Below are 13,958 nucleotides of genomic sequence, written 5' to 3'. Positions count from 1 at the left end.
ATTATTATCATAGATTAAAACAGCCATTGGATTTCTCATTTTGCTTCCCACCTCTGGTGCCTACCAGGATAACTTTCCACGAAGTGTCAGACCCGTTTCTTACATGTATCTCATGTAACCAGTTTCACAAAGTGACAGACATGTATGTGTAAATATATATATATATGTATATATATAAGCTGCTGACTACTTTGGATTTGAAACAGTGACATGGTTTAGGGTTTTCTAATAGCTCACAATACCTGAAAAGAAGTCCTGTCCAATTCCTTCTTTCAATGTCTGGATGCCAGCCAGACAATCCTGCTACCCCCACACACCTGCTCTCAAACTCGCTGGACCTCTTGCTGAGCTGGTTTAATTCATAAGACAGAAAACTAGCCTGAGGGAAAAATATATAAATAAATTAATATTTTAAAGTGTTTATTGTAGGTTAACAGATGGATTCAGCTCCATAAAAGGTCCAATGCTACTAGAGCAAGTGCAAATTTGCCACCCAGACAATCTCGATAGAGGTTTGCTACCTGCCTGGGGCTATACTTGTGACATTACAAAGAGGATGCTGAGCTTGGTCAAGCCAGAGGACTACCACCCGTTCCTGCTCTTTCATGTAGGGACAACTGAAGTTGTGACAAGAACACTCAGAAACGTCAAAAGGGACTTTATGTCCCTCAGAAAGATGCTGAAGGGATCATCACAAGCAGTGTTCTCCTCAATCCTCCCCGTTGCAGACTGGGACCCAAGAAGGAGGCGGCATACAGATCAGGTGAGTGAGTGTCTCTGTAGCTGGTGCCATGTTCAGGGTTTCTGGTTCTCCGATATCAGGAGTGCTTTTGAGAGACCAGGCATTCTGACATGGGATTGGGCACACCTGACGAAGTGGGACGAGAGAGTTTTGGGCAGCAGGCTGGCCGGATTCATTAGCAGGGCTTTAAACTAGATATGGCAGGGGAAGCAGATATACCTGTAAGTGACACAAAAGAACCACTGAACGCCAATACTTTAAAAATCAGCAGGGAAACGACTGTAAATCATCCTATAGGAATTAGGAAGGACTCCTCTAAAAAGTTGACGCAGCCCATAGCCCCAGCTGAAGTGCCTCTACACCAGTACATGCAGCATGGGAAACAAACAGGAGGAGTTGGAAGCCACAGTGCAATTAGAAAACTATGATCTCTATGCTATCTTGGAAACATGGTGGGATGAATCACACAGCTGGAACATTAGAATAGAGGGCTACAAGCTTTACAGGGGAGACAGACAGGGAAGGAAGGTTGGGGGTGTTGCTCTCTGTGTTAAGAAATTGATAGACTGAGTAGAGTTGCCTCTAAGAAACAGCCAAGGGCTGGTTGAGAGCTGGTGGGTGAAAATTAAGGACCAGACCAACAAAGAACATCTTGTGGCTGGGGCCTACTACAGGCTGCCTGATCAAGAGGATTCTGTTGATGAGGCCTTCTTGCTCCAATTACAAGAAGCATCACGTTCACAGGCTCTCATACTCCTGGATTTCAACCACCTGGGTGTTTGCTGGGAAAGCCACATGGTGGAAAGTAAGCAATCCAGGAGACTCCTGGAGTCCATTGAGAACAACTTTCTCTTCCAGGTATTAGACAAACTAACCAGAGGAGAAGCGTTACTGGACCCAGTGCTCACCAATGCAAAAGAGCTCGTTAAAGAAGTTAAAACTGGAGGAAGCCTGCACTGACCACACCCTGCTTGAGTTTGTAATCTCAAGGGATATGGGCCTGGCTAAGAGCAAAGTCAGGACCCTGAACTTCAGAAGAGCCAAATTACAGCTGCTCAGAGAACTGGTGAATAAGATCCCATGGGACACTCTCCTTAGGACAGAGGATCAAATCAGAGCTGGCAACACTTTAAGGATATTTTCCTTGAAGAGCAAGAGTTCTCTATTCCCATATGTAATAAATCAAGCAGGGAAGGTAGGAAACCAGCAAGGCTGAATAAGGACCTGCGGCAAACTTAGGCAAAAGAAGGAAACACACAGACGGTGGAAACAGGGCCATGTGCCCTGGGAAGAGTACAGAAATGCTGTCCAAATGTGCAGGGATGGGATCGGGAAAGCCAAGGCACTGACAGAACTAAACTTGGTGAGTGATGCAAAGAATAACAAGAAGGGGTTCTACAGGTACATCAGCCACAAAAGAAAGACTAAGGAGAGTGTAACACCTCTGACAAATGTAGACAGAGAACTGGTAACAACAGATGTGGAGAAGGCACAAAACTGAGGTACTGAACAAATTCTTTGCCTTGGCCTTCACTAGTGGTGAGGCTTCCCACATCTGTCATGTCCCCAAACCTCTAGATGGGGACTGTGGGAACAGGGTCCCTCCCACTGTATGCAAAGAGCAAGTTTGGGACCTCATGATGCAACTTAACAACTACATGTCTATGGGGCCTGATGACATGCATCCTAGGGTCCTGAGAGAGTTGGCTGGCGTAGTCACCAAGATACCCTTCATCATATTTGAAAAATCGTGGCAGCCAGGTAGAGTCCCTGGTGACTGAAAAAAAGGAAACATCACTCCCATTTTTAAACAGGGTAGAAAGGAAGACCTGGGGAACTACAGACCGGTGAGCCTCACCTCTGTGCCTGGCAAGATCATGGAATGAATCCTCCTGGAGGCAATGTTAAGGCACATGCAGGACAAAGAGGTGATCCGAGACAGCCAACATGGCTTCACCAATGGTAAATCATGTCTGACAGAACTGGAGGCCTTCTACGATGGAGTAACTGCATCAGTCGACAAGGGAAGACCAACCAATGTCATCTATTTGGACTTCTGGAAGGCCTTTGACATGGTCCCACATGACATCCTAATCTCTGAATTGGAAAGATATGGATTTGAAAGGTGTACCATCCAGTGAATAAGGAATTGGCTCAATGGCCGCACCCAGAGAGTAGTGATCAGTGGTTCTGTGTCCAGGGGGAGGCTGGTGATAAGTGGTGTCCCTCAGGGTTCTGCCTTGGCACCAGTGTTTTCAATATCTTCATCAATGACATAGATGATGGGATTGAGTGCACCCTCAGCAAGTTTGCAGATGACACTAAGCTGAGTGGTGCAATTGATACCAAAGAAGGTAGAGATGTCATTCTGGTGGACGAAAGGCTCAACATGGTCCAGCAGCACGCGATTGCACCCCAGAAGGCCAACAGCATCCTGGGCTCCATCAAAAGAGGTGTGACCAGCAGGTCAAGGGAGGTGATTGTCCCACTCTACTCTGCCCTTGTGAGGCCCCACCTGGAGTACTGCATCCAGGTTTGGGTCCCCCAGCCAAGAAAGATGTGGACCTGTTAGAGCAAGTCCAGAGGAGGGCTACAAAGATGATTAGAGGACTGGAGCACCTCTCCTATGAAGAAAGGCCAAGACAGCTGGGGATGTTCAGCCTGGAGAAGAGAAGGGTCCAGGGAGACCTCATTGCAACCTTTCATTACTTAAAGGAATCTTATAAAAAAGATGGAGAAGGACTCTTTACTCGGGTAGATAATGATAGGAAGAGGGGGAATGGTCTTAAACTAAAAGAAGATTGATTTAGAGTACACATCAGGAGGAAATTCTTCACTGTGAGGCTAGTGAGGCACTGGAACAGGTTGCCAAGAGAAGTTGTGGATGCCCCATCCCTGGAGGCATTTAAGGCCAGTCTGGATGGCCAACCTGATCTAGTGGGTGGCATCCCTGTCTGCGGCAGTGGGATTGGAGTCAGATTCTCTTTAATGTCTATTCCAACCTGAGCCATTCTATGATTCTATGAAATTTCAGCACATGCTTGACTTGTGAATTAGTTATCTGACTTTGGCTCTGCTTTAACTTGAATGTAAATTCATCTTAAAGAAAGACTAGAATCTTTGGATGGTCAAGGCCAGATCTATGAAAGGGTTTCAACTTGCAGACATCTGGGATATATGCCCCATCCCTGAATTAGCAGTCACCACTTGGTTTGGGACTTCTTCAAAACCACTATTAAATGCCTAGTTTGTAGCATGCCCTATAAACCAAGAAGGTTTTCTGGGGTCATATTCTAGTGCAGCACCATTAAAAAGAGACTAAACTACACTACAATACTTCTGAATGAAAAAGAGGGGAAACACTTGCCAACTATTCAACTTTTGAATTGCTTCTCTCTTTCCTTCTGATGTGGATCACCCAACTGAGTGAAAATTTCACTTTGGTTTCAGCTGAAAGCACCAAACTGCTAAGCCAGGTCAAAATATGCCATCAAACTTAAACAATTGCTTTTTGTTTATGAAAAAGATAGATTTTTGGATAGATGCCTAATGCAATTTTGCAAGAAAGATATAGCTTGAATGCATGGCTGTGTAAGTACAATGTCCCCAAATGGCCCCTTAGTTGTATATATCCTACTGACACAAGTCTCAGTAGGATTTATACAAAGTCTTACTAGGGTTTATACAACTAAAAAGAGCCCATTCTTAAACCTGAAATATTCACACAGCTTCCTGAATGGTTGGTGAGACAGGGGTACAAACCTGATACTGTCTGGAGTAGATGTGCATTCAGCCAAAATTGTGGTACAGTTTAGCACTACTTACTCTACTTAAATACATTCTGTCTCTATGCAGAGCCTGAGTTAGTCAAAAACATCACCTTTTCTTTTCAAATTAAATGATTGTGTAAAACTTCCTTTTACTTAGTTTTTTCTTTTTTCTTTTTTTTTTTTTCAACAAAAGACTTTATTTTTTTTCCTTGAAAAGAAAAGAAGTATCAGTCTTGTAGTCTTTTGATGTTGGTGTTGATTCATTAGTCAAAGAACTTTTCCCTCAGAAGAAGATGACCAGGATCTTCTTATTGCTTCCCCTGTGTACCAGGAGAAAAATAATTTGTCATTTTTTCTACACAGAAGACATAAAATACAAGTATTTTCATTACAAAACACTTTCATTTGTAGATTGATTTTTTTCATGCAGTTTAATGACTAACCACTAGACTGATTAGAATGGAAATCTGCAGGACACTCCATTATAAGGTTGGTAACAGCCGTAAATGTATGTCAGGCTGTGACAGAGCATTCTAGGGTATTACATCTTTGTACTGCATCTACACAAGATTTCTGCTCCAAAGGAGTGTTATAGCTGTTTCTTATTTGATAAGATCACTCCCATCTTGTTTGTACCAACCTTTATCCATATGCTTTCAGAGAGATGCAGAATGACTGCTGTATTTCTCTGTATTAGTCAGTGCTAATAGGACAAGAACACAGAAGGTGGTATTATTACCATGTGGATATATTGGTCATGGCTTATTTCCTAAGGAGGGGAACACCAGTTTAAATTTATGAACTGAAATCTATTTACGAACTCCACAGTCATTTTAATCTGGTATAAATTAGTTCTGCTTCTGAAAGGGGCTGCCCCTCAGCTGGCCGTGGCTGTTTATTCCTGCCTCCTGCTTCTGCCAGTGCTAGATTTCATGTGGTAAACCACATCAGAGAACTGATCCAGATGAAAACTAACCATTTCTTCTTCTTCATGTTGTTTTTTTCTTTTTTTTTTTTCCAGCTGAGTTTTTAGTCAGATAAACTCCATGTTCCAGCTCACTCATGGCTGCACAAACAGTAATGGCAGTGGGAGAGGGGCAGTATGAAGAAATAGCCCATGGTGTAAGACGGGGGATCCATTCTTTTAGTAACAGCAACCATTTATTCTGCTTTGGTTGATCATGGCCCTGTGGCATTAGTTAACCTGGTGCCGGTCACTGTGTGGACTTTTATTTTCCCAATTCTTACTTCTTCACATTAATTATTGGCAGATTCAGACTAAGTCAATGTAAGCCATTCTTGACCTTGAGTAGAAAAAATGCTTCTCTGGGCATTTATGCTACTTATTAGAATGAGTGCAAGCTCCTCTTCCAAAGATCTCCATTTTCTACATGCACAAAGCAGAGGCAAGTACAGCAACCCCTACATGATCCCACAGAAAATCTCTTAGAGTAATAAGACCTGGTCTGACCAGCCTGTGTTGAGAAAGTTCTGAGAAACCATAAAGATTATTCAGTCAAACTCTGTTAAGTTTTACAGAGCTTTTAGAAATCAACAGCTCCTGGGTAGCTATCAGAAGTTCTAACAGCAGTGGTAGCCAACAAAAAATAAACAAATAAAAATACAAATCTCAGTCTGGTTACTATTAGGTTTTACAGCCAGCCTTTCTCACCACGTAATGAGTTAAGCACACTCTGAGAGCTCCAAGGCTAGACGGCAAGAGCTCTGCCCCTTTCTCAGGGAACTGTAAGTCTCCCACCCAGGCTGCCAGCTTTACTTCAAAAATGTCTCTATTCCCAATATTTCAGTAAATGTCTGGGGGGATAATTGCTTTACACTACTTTCCATAATATTCTATGTAACTGATTCAACATTGCCCAATCTGGTTAGAGATCTGGTCCTAGCCCCAAGCTGGAATTTGGGAAATTAAATCTTTCTAATCAGCAGATGCTTTGGATGCACTGGCCATCATTGAATTTTGCATGCCCCTGAGCAGGCTTTTCAGCACAACACCCAGGAAGCCAAGGACACCACCATTTTCCTCATCCCTCCTACTTTTCTTTTTTTTTTTTTTTTTTTACTAAAGCTACATCTAGTCCTCAGGCATCTGTTGATCCTCAAGCTCTCAGAAATACTGAGTGTCATATCTTTGGTATGACACACTAAGAGGAAAGGAAGGAAGGAAGGAAGGAAGGAAGGAAGGAAGGAAGGAAGGAAGGAAGGAAGGAAGGAAGGAGGGAGAGAAGGAGGAAAGGAGGGAAGGAGGGAAGGGAGGAAGGAAGGAAGGGAGGAAGGGAGGAAGGAAGGAAGGAAGGAAAAGGAAGGAAAAGAAAAGGAAGGAAAAGAAAAGAAATGAAAAAAAAAAGAAAAAGAAAAAAGAAAAAAGAAAAAAGAAAAAAGAAAAAAGAAAAGAAAAGAAAAGAAAAAAGAAAAGAAAAGAAAAGAAAAGAAAAGAAAAGAAAAGAAAAGAAAAGAAAAGAAAAGAAAAGAAAAGAAAAGAAAAGAAAAGAAAAGAAAGAAAAGAAAAGAAAAAAGAAAAAAGAAAAGAAAGAAAGAGAAAGAGAGGAAAGAAAGAAAAAGAAAGAAGGAAGGAAGGAAGGAAGGAAGGAAGGAAGGAAGGAAGGAAGGAAGGAAGGAAGGAAGGAAGAAAGGAAGGAAGGAAGGAAGGAAGGAAGGATAGTACTTCATCTTTCAGTGGAGTCCACGCACACATTCGAAATCAGTTATGTAGACTACAGACATACAATTCCCTGGATGAGCACAAGAGGGGTTATGTGAACTTTAAATCCACACAGATCACTTGACGTACTGTAGGAACGAACAGCACTGAAAGCACCTAGCTAATAGTTAATCACCTCTTATGTACACAGAGCTTGACTGTAATGCCCAGGACCAGCTCTTAGGTTGGCTCCACTGTTATCTTGCTTGAAGCTGATAAAGGGGATGCATCTATCCTGCAGTTCCTCTCAAATCCCTGTGCAGAAGCAATGACTTTCTGGCAGATTCTGTCAACAACAAACAGCAGCGCTTTTCTGCCATGTCACACCAATCTCACCTCCATAGAACAGCCAGGGCAACAGTGGCATCTGAGTAATTTACGTTGTCCCCATTCCTACATGTGCCTTTTCAGTGAGACTTCAGGGAGAAGGAAGCAATGAGCAAGGTATCACAGTGAGAAGTGTTTGCCAACTGCTTTACAGTTCCCCAGGTTGTTAGCTCTTGCACTTACAGGGCTGACTTCTGATCTTAAACAAATGGCACAAGGTGTGAAAATTGATCAATATTTCTTTACCAGCACCCCCATTTTGAAAGTTGCCTCCTGTGTAGTGCTGGGAGTCTGATACCTAGAAAAGCTCTCCAGAAGAACTATATTGATACTGCTTTTACTAAAACAAACAAACAAACAAACAGTAAGTGTGATGTTCTTGTGTTTACTTATCTCTGTTTATTTTTAATGCCATCAATGTATGGGGAGGGGAAAACCAGCAAACCATTCTAAATGACTGCACTTTAACATCTGATATTGTAACTTAAAGTGACCCAGTTAGACACAGATGAAAATGAGTATGTTGTTCATAATATAATAACAAAGAGCAGTAAACAAATGTAATGTAACTACAGCTGTTTGGTTTGAACTCAAAACATTAACACTATTATACAAGTAGAGCAAATAAAGACTTGAACTAAAATTAAAACGAGTTGTTTGAGTTGGAAGTATTTGTCATAGAGAAGCATTTTCATACGCAGATAATCTCCAGGCATACACTTTTTGTGAATATGTGCAAAAACGATATCTCTTCCTTTTATTGTAAAACATCTTACAGTCTTAATTCAGAACAGCATCTGTGCTCACAACAGTATTTGAAAACACGAGATAGCTTTTAGGCAAGTACCTAGGAGTTAGCCTACATCTACAAGAGAATGGTTGAGGTTAGATCAATCAGGGTCAATAGTTGTACCAGCACTGTGAATGCCATAACCAGCGTAACACTGACGTAGCTCAGCAGAGCATTCCCTTCCGAATGGCAAGCATTCCCTGCAGAAAGAGACATTTCATAACTCCAGCCATGCACTTCTATTCTTTTGCTGGAGGTCAGTGTCCCCACAGGAGACATGACATATTCTCAGAACGCTCTCCATCCACTTCTGTGCTAAGCCACTTGACTTAACTAGGACATCACTCTTCATAAATTAAGCCAGCCATTGCACCGAATTGGGTGAGGGGAGTTCACAGCATTAGTTTTGATGGGACAGAGCTGACAAGTGTCAGGCACCGGGTCTTACAAACGGCAAGAGATGACAATGTCTTTAGCCAGTATTTTTTAGTGAGGATCTAACCTAAGTATCTGATGTGGCCACAGCTATGCTAGCCAAGCTGCAGTCTGTGCAAGGTTGGTTGGTACTGGTTTAGTGAAAGCTGCACTCTTTCACATGCTCTCCAAAACAAAATGAACCTGTATTGTTGCAGTTTTCTCCTACAACTTAGGTGAAAGCAGTGTGCACTGCAGGGTACAGGTAGAGCCATTTGAGAAAAGATTGACCAAAGCTGCCTTTTTACCACTGTCCAAAGCAGCAGGTCTTTTTGCTTGTGCTGCTGAGGCATAGTAAAATTGTGACCGGTCCTAGCCTACTTCAGTATACATGATTAATAAAATGTAGGTGTCTGCTGATATTGCAGGGACTATGAATGCTCACTAATGGGTCTGTAATAATAATAATAATACTAATAGAACAGTTTCAAAGGTTATTTTATGAGTTTACATCTCTTGTGAGATGACAGACCTCTGTCATGAACCTTATAGTGCTTTTTGTAGTACAGCTGGTAGAAATCTCTTATCCAGGCTCTATCTAATTGGTACAATTTCACAAAACTAGTACCCCCTGCAGAAAACCCTGGTATAGACAAGAATCAAGAATTTTTAACCTTTGTTATACACCTTCTGAAGTTTACCATGCACCTATTGAAGTTCTGCAAAACAGTTTTTTTCTTTTCTATGCAGCATGCAGTGCTGCATACATACATTCTTATTTTATTTTAAATTAACAAAATAAACTGGAGATGAGATCTTCCTGGCCCGGGCTTTTTACTCATCATGGGCCCTTAAGTCTCCCCCCAACTGTAGCTGCCCCCAGTTTGCTCCACCCTTCAGCAATGCATGTAAATCAAACGCAGGCCAAGGAGTCCCAGCTCAGAGGGATGCTCACTCCCTGCATGCGACCTCAGTGAGGGCTCAGCAAGGGGTACAACTGGGAACTATGTCTTTTCTACATCGCTGTAAGCTGGACAGAAAGAGAAAAGTTTCCTCCATCACGCTTTCTCTCTCTCTTGATTCCGTGTATGGTGTGAAGACTGCTGCATGCAACAGCTTCCAGTGAGTGTGTTTGAACTTCTGCCCACTGCTCAAACTTTCCTGGAGGGCTACAGAGCATTTCAAGCTGCAGGAAAATGTACTGGGAAAAACGCATTAGGTAAGGCTGCCTGTGCTGCCAAGTACCTCCTCTAGCCAAAGATGTTTTGCTTCTTAACTGTACTTTTTGTGGTTGAGAATCAGGAAGGGAACGTTACGTACCTGGAACTGAATGCTACTGTCTCTTGCCTTTGCTGTTTTTGTAACTGGGTGGTAATAGCTCTGCTGTGGTAAAGAAACGGTACAGAAAGAGACATTTTTGGCTGATTGTTAACCAGTAAGTGTATTGTATCTATAGCTTTCTAGAAGAAAGTACAATATGTATGTCCTTCCCCCCCCCACCCCCCCTTTTTAATTTTTTTTTAATTTACGAGTTTAATTTGAGATTTTTTGATGCGTTAATTAAAATTACTGCTGGCATAAAATATTTGTAGCTTTATCAACCACTGAGATTATAAATTTTGAAAATGTTTCCCCTCCCTCCTTGCCCTCCTGTTCCTTCTCCTCCCCTCCCCCCAGCCCCCCGAATCAAAATCTCTTTCGGTGTTTGGGTCTTATTAACATGAATCTAATTTATTATTTTTATTTTTTTTTAAGAATTCTTTTCACTGTGACTGTGGTCTGGCAGGCCTTTCACTTAGGAAAAGGTAAAGGTAACTTCATGTTTTCCCCCTGCGCCATGTTTTTCTTGTACATTTACAGTATGTATTGCTTCATTACAAACTATCATTTTCTTCCGTTTTTGCACTTCTTATCAAGGCCGTGAAGAAGAAGAAAATGAAAAAGATGTGAAAAATCTCAATGCCACAGCACAAAAGCTACAGCCTAAGAATGAAGGGACTATTATAAATGCTCTCAGTGACATGAATCAGAGTTATGAAAGCAGAAAGCAACAGAATTCCAGGTCATTTGTACCTTTTACTGGGATTACAGAGAGTAGGTAACATTATTTATTTAAACACTGTCATAAGATTGATTTTTAAGATACTATACCACAATAATGCTTTTACTGTTCTCCTGAGGACAGAGTTGGCTGAAAGCATCCAGCCTATTGATTTTCTGTAGCAGCTCATTTAAATTATTCCCGTAGCTGGTCATGAAATAGTGCTAAAATTTTAAGGTAAAACTGGAGATGTTTCATCTGCAAAATGTTTAATGGTGATAAGACAAGACAGAGGAGAATACTAGGCATTATGAAGTGGCTGGTCCTTGCAAAAGAGTTTGTAAAATTTTGTAAAATTCTGTATATTTTGGAAAAGTCGCCATGACCAAAAGCGAAATTATATTTATATGTATATATATATATTATATATATATATATATATATATATATATTGAGCTATATGAAAGTAAACAAGAACCAGAGGGAGGAGAGGAAGGTGTATCCCAGGCATCTGCAAAATGCCTGAGGGAAGGTTCCATTCCCCTCTCGAAATTAAGTGGAGATTCCCCTTAAAAATGTCTCATTTCTTCAAAAATTAGCAACACTTCCCAGTAATTGTCTTGTTTCCTCGTGTGAATGAAACCTGCATCCATCAAAGTGAAATATTTCACTTGAATATATGCTGCTTCTGGTAGACATGTCAGGCTTTGCTTCTTGAACATCCTGTAATCCCTGGTAGTTTGCTTCTAATCCCTAACCAAACAAACTCGGCTTAACTGAACAAACATTCCTAACAGGCAGCTAATTTTATTGTCTCTAGAGACAATAAAACTAGATATCCTTAAGATCCTTTGGAAACTGGAGAGACCTGGGAGAACAAGTGAGAAAAAGGGGAGGTTCAGAGCACCCTGAATGCTCGGTAGACTCAGTAATGTCGTCTCGTTTTGTAAATTCTGTAATTCGATCTCACAGGTAAAAAACTGAACAGAAACTGCTGCCTAAATGGAGGGACCTGTATCCTTGGGGCTTTCTGTGCCTGTCTAAAGCATTTCACTGGCCGATACTGTGAACACGATGAAAGGCAAAGGTAAAAACTAGACCAAAACTGGAGAGATACTCTGTTTGGTTACTTCTTGTGGTGGGATCACAGTGGCATACCAAATGTCTCTCTTGTCCTTGACAGCAACTGCGGCAGCGTTGCCCATGGTGCCTGGGTGCTGAAGGGTTGTTGGCTGTGTCGGTGTGGCTATGGTACTCTGAACTGTCTCTCTGAAATAATGCATGAAAACTGCGGTAAGGATTGGTGTTAAATCAAGCTTTTTTTGCCCAATGGGAAACAGAATTGCATTCTGCAAGGCTGAGCTACCTGGAGGATGCTGTATGTGCTCCTGTTAAATTTCTCCTCGGGCCTGCTTTGCTTCAGAGGATGTATTAGTGAGACAGTAAACAATGTTGCTGTTGCTTATAATAGTATATTACCTAAAGTACTTTGAGATCTTTATAGTCCTGTGCAGAAGGGAACTACTTCCCCCCATTTTCCCTGAAAAATTGCAAGGATGATTATTTTTCATGATTTGCAAAATCTGCATATGTTTATGACTTCCCATTTAACAAGGACAAATTGTACTACAAAACTACACAAAAGCATAAAAGAAAAGGTTTGATTTTTTTTTTAAGATCAGAATCAAGAGAAAACATAAATGTAAACTGTGGTGTGGTAAGAGTAGAAACCAGTATTATACTACAGAAACCACCTTTGCCTTGAAGTGTTCTCTAGTGACCAATTAATTGCGGCAACTAACTAATGCCAGTTAAACTCTTCTGAAGAGTTAAACGTTCTTCCCTTGAGTGTTCAACTTAGATGGTTTTCTATTACAGAAGCAAAAGACCTAGCAGGCCTGGCCATGCTCAGTAAGGGCAGTCTTACTACTTGCCTTCCTACTCTCAAGCTCTGCTTAACAAAGGCAGTAAAGGTGGCACTATAGAATCGGTTGCTCATCCTCAGAGCAGGGACTCGATGGCTTTCACATGCATGATGTTAAGCCTTCCTGCTAATAAGTGGAGGAGCCCCTTCCTGTTAAAGGAAGGGGTTAAAAGGCTACATGCAGACTTGAGTGCATACCTCTTGTGAAGATCTTGCTCTTGCTTTTGCTTGGTATTTACTTTTGATTATTCTGAGATTAATGCCTGCAAGAGCTGATAAGTGCTATCAGTTGCTCCCCAAACGATCATTGATGGGACATCTATTCACAATCTCTCTCTTGGGAATAGCTCCTTTGATTGGTTTTAACAGCTGATATCTTTAACTTAAATACCTGTGAGATGTCTGAGAAGTTTCAAACTGATGAAAATCTTTTTTCTCTTTAACCATTTTATTTTCTTGATACTTTTGTAGAACTGAAAAGAGAAGAGGAGGAAATTACCAGACTATATTCTAATGGCCTAAGATTACAACAAACAATGTTTACACTCACTTGCCTCCTCACCTTACTCCTGGAGTTTTGCTGCTGGCAGTTGTGAAACTGGACAAAGGGAAATATAAATATCTTAGGATTCATGTAGCCCTCCCTCATCATGAGTCATACAACTTCTTTCTTCTGTGTTACTGCAGAATACACTTCTATGTATATTTTTAAGAGGTGTTAGTTAATGTTAAAATTTTAGATTTATTATAAATGCAGATTATATAAATGTGAAGTATTTATTATATAATTATTTTATTTCTACTACCAATGTCTGATTCCATCAAGTCTTTAGTTCTAAAATATTGCTCTTCCAGTGGAAGAAGAAAAACCAAATGCTCTATGCCATAAGTATTGTAAGTTATAGTAATTTCCTGTGTACACAGTACAACTACTTTAACAAATAAAGCCATTTTCATTTCTGAAGAGCTTTTGTATTTGGCTTTATTTAAATGAGAAAATTCCAACTACCATTTTTTACTGTATTGTATCCAGTAACAAAATGGTAAGAAAAGGGCAGGGTAGGATGAACAGTCTGAAGTTTGAAACAATAAGGAGGATTTTAAGGGTAAATTTCAAGCCCTAATATATGAACAAACTAAAAGTTAGATATATCTTTCAGTTTTCATTGTTATTTATTATAGTTAAATCTTAGCTTTATATAATCTTAGGCAGGAAACCTGTGTTTCTTAA

General features: G+C 40.8%; 1 protein-coding gene across 1 annotated transcript; it reads left to right on the top strand.

Moving 5' to 3' along the window:
- Positions 1–9,671: 9,671 nt before the first annotated feature.
- Positions 9,672–13,664, top strand: LOC121061941 (cryptic protein-like). Its single transcript, XM_040541414.1, has 6 exons — positions 9,672–9,981; positions 10,518–10,567; positions 10,680–10,856; positions 11,776–11,890; positions 11,987–12,096; positions 13,199–13,664. The coding sequence occupies exons 1-6, from the start codon at positions 9,959–9,961 to the stop codon at positions 13,321–13,323; spliced, it is 600 nt and encodes a 199-aa protein (XP_040397348.1). The 5' UTR covers positions 9,672–9,958; the 3' UTR covers positions 13,324–13,664.
- Positions 13,665–13,958: the final 294 nt, after the last annotated feature.

This window comes from Cygnus olor, chromosome Z (genome assembly GCF_009769625.2).
Source record: "Cygnus olor isolate bCygOlo1 chromosome Z, bCygOlo1.pri.v2, whole genome shotgun sequence".
NCBI lineage: Eukaryota > Metazoa > Chordata > Aves > Anseriformes > Anatidae > Cygnus > Cygnus olor.
This window is presented reverse-complemented; position numbering and strand designations above follow the sequence as displayed.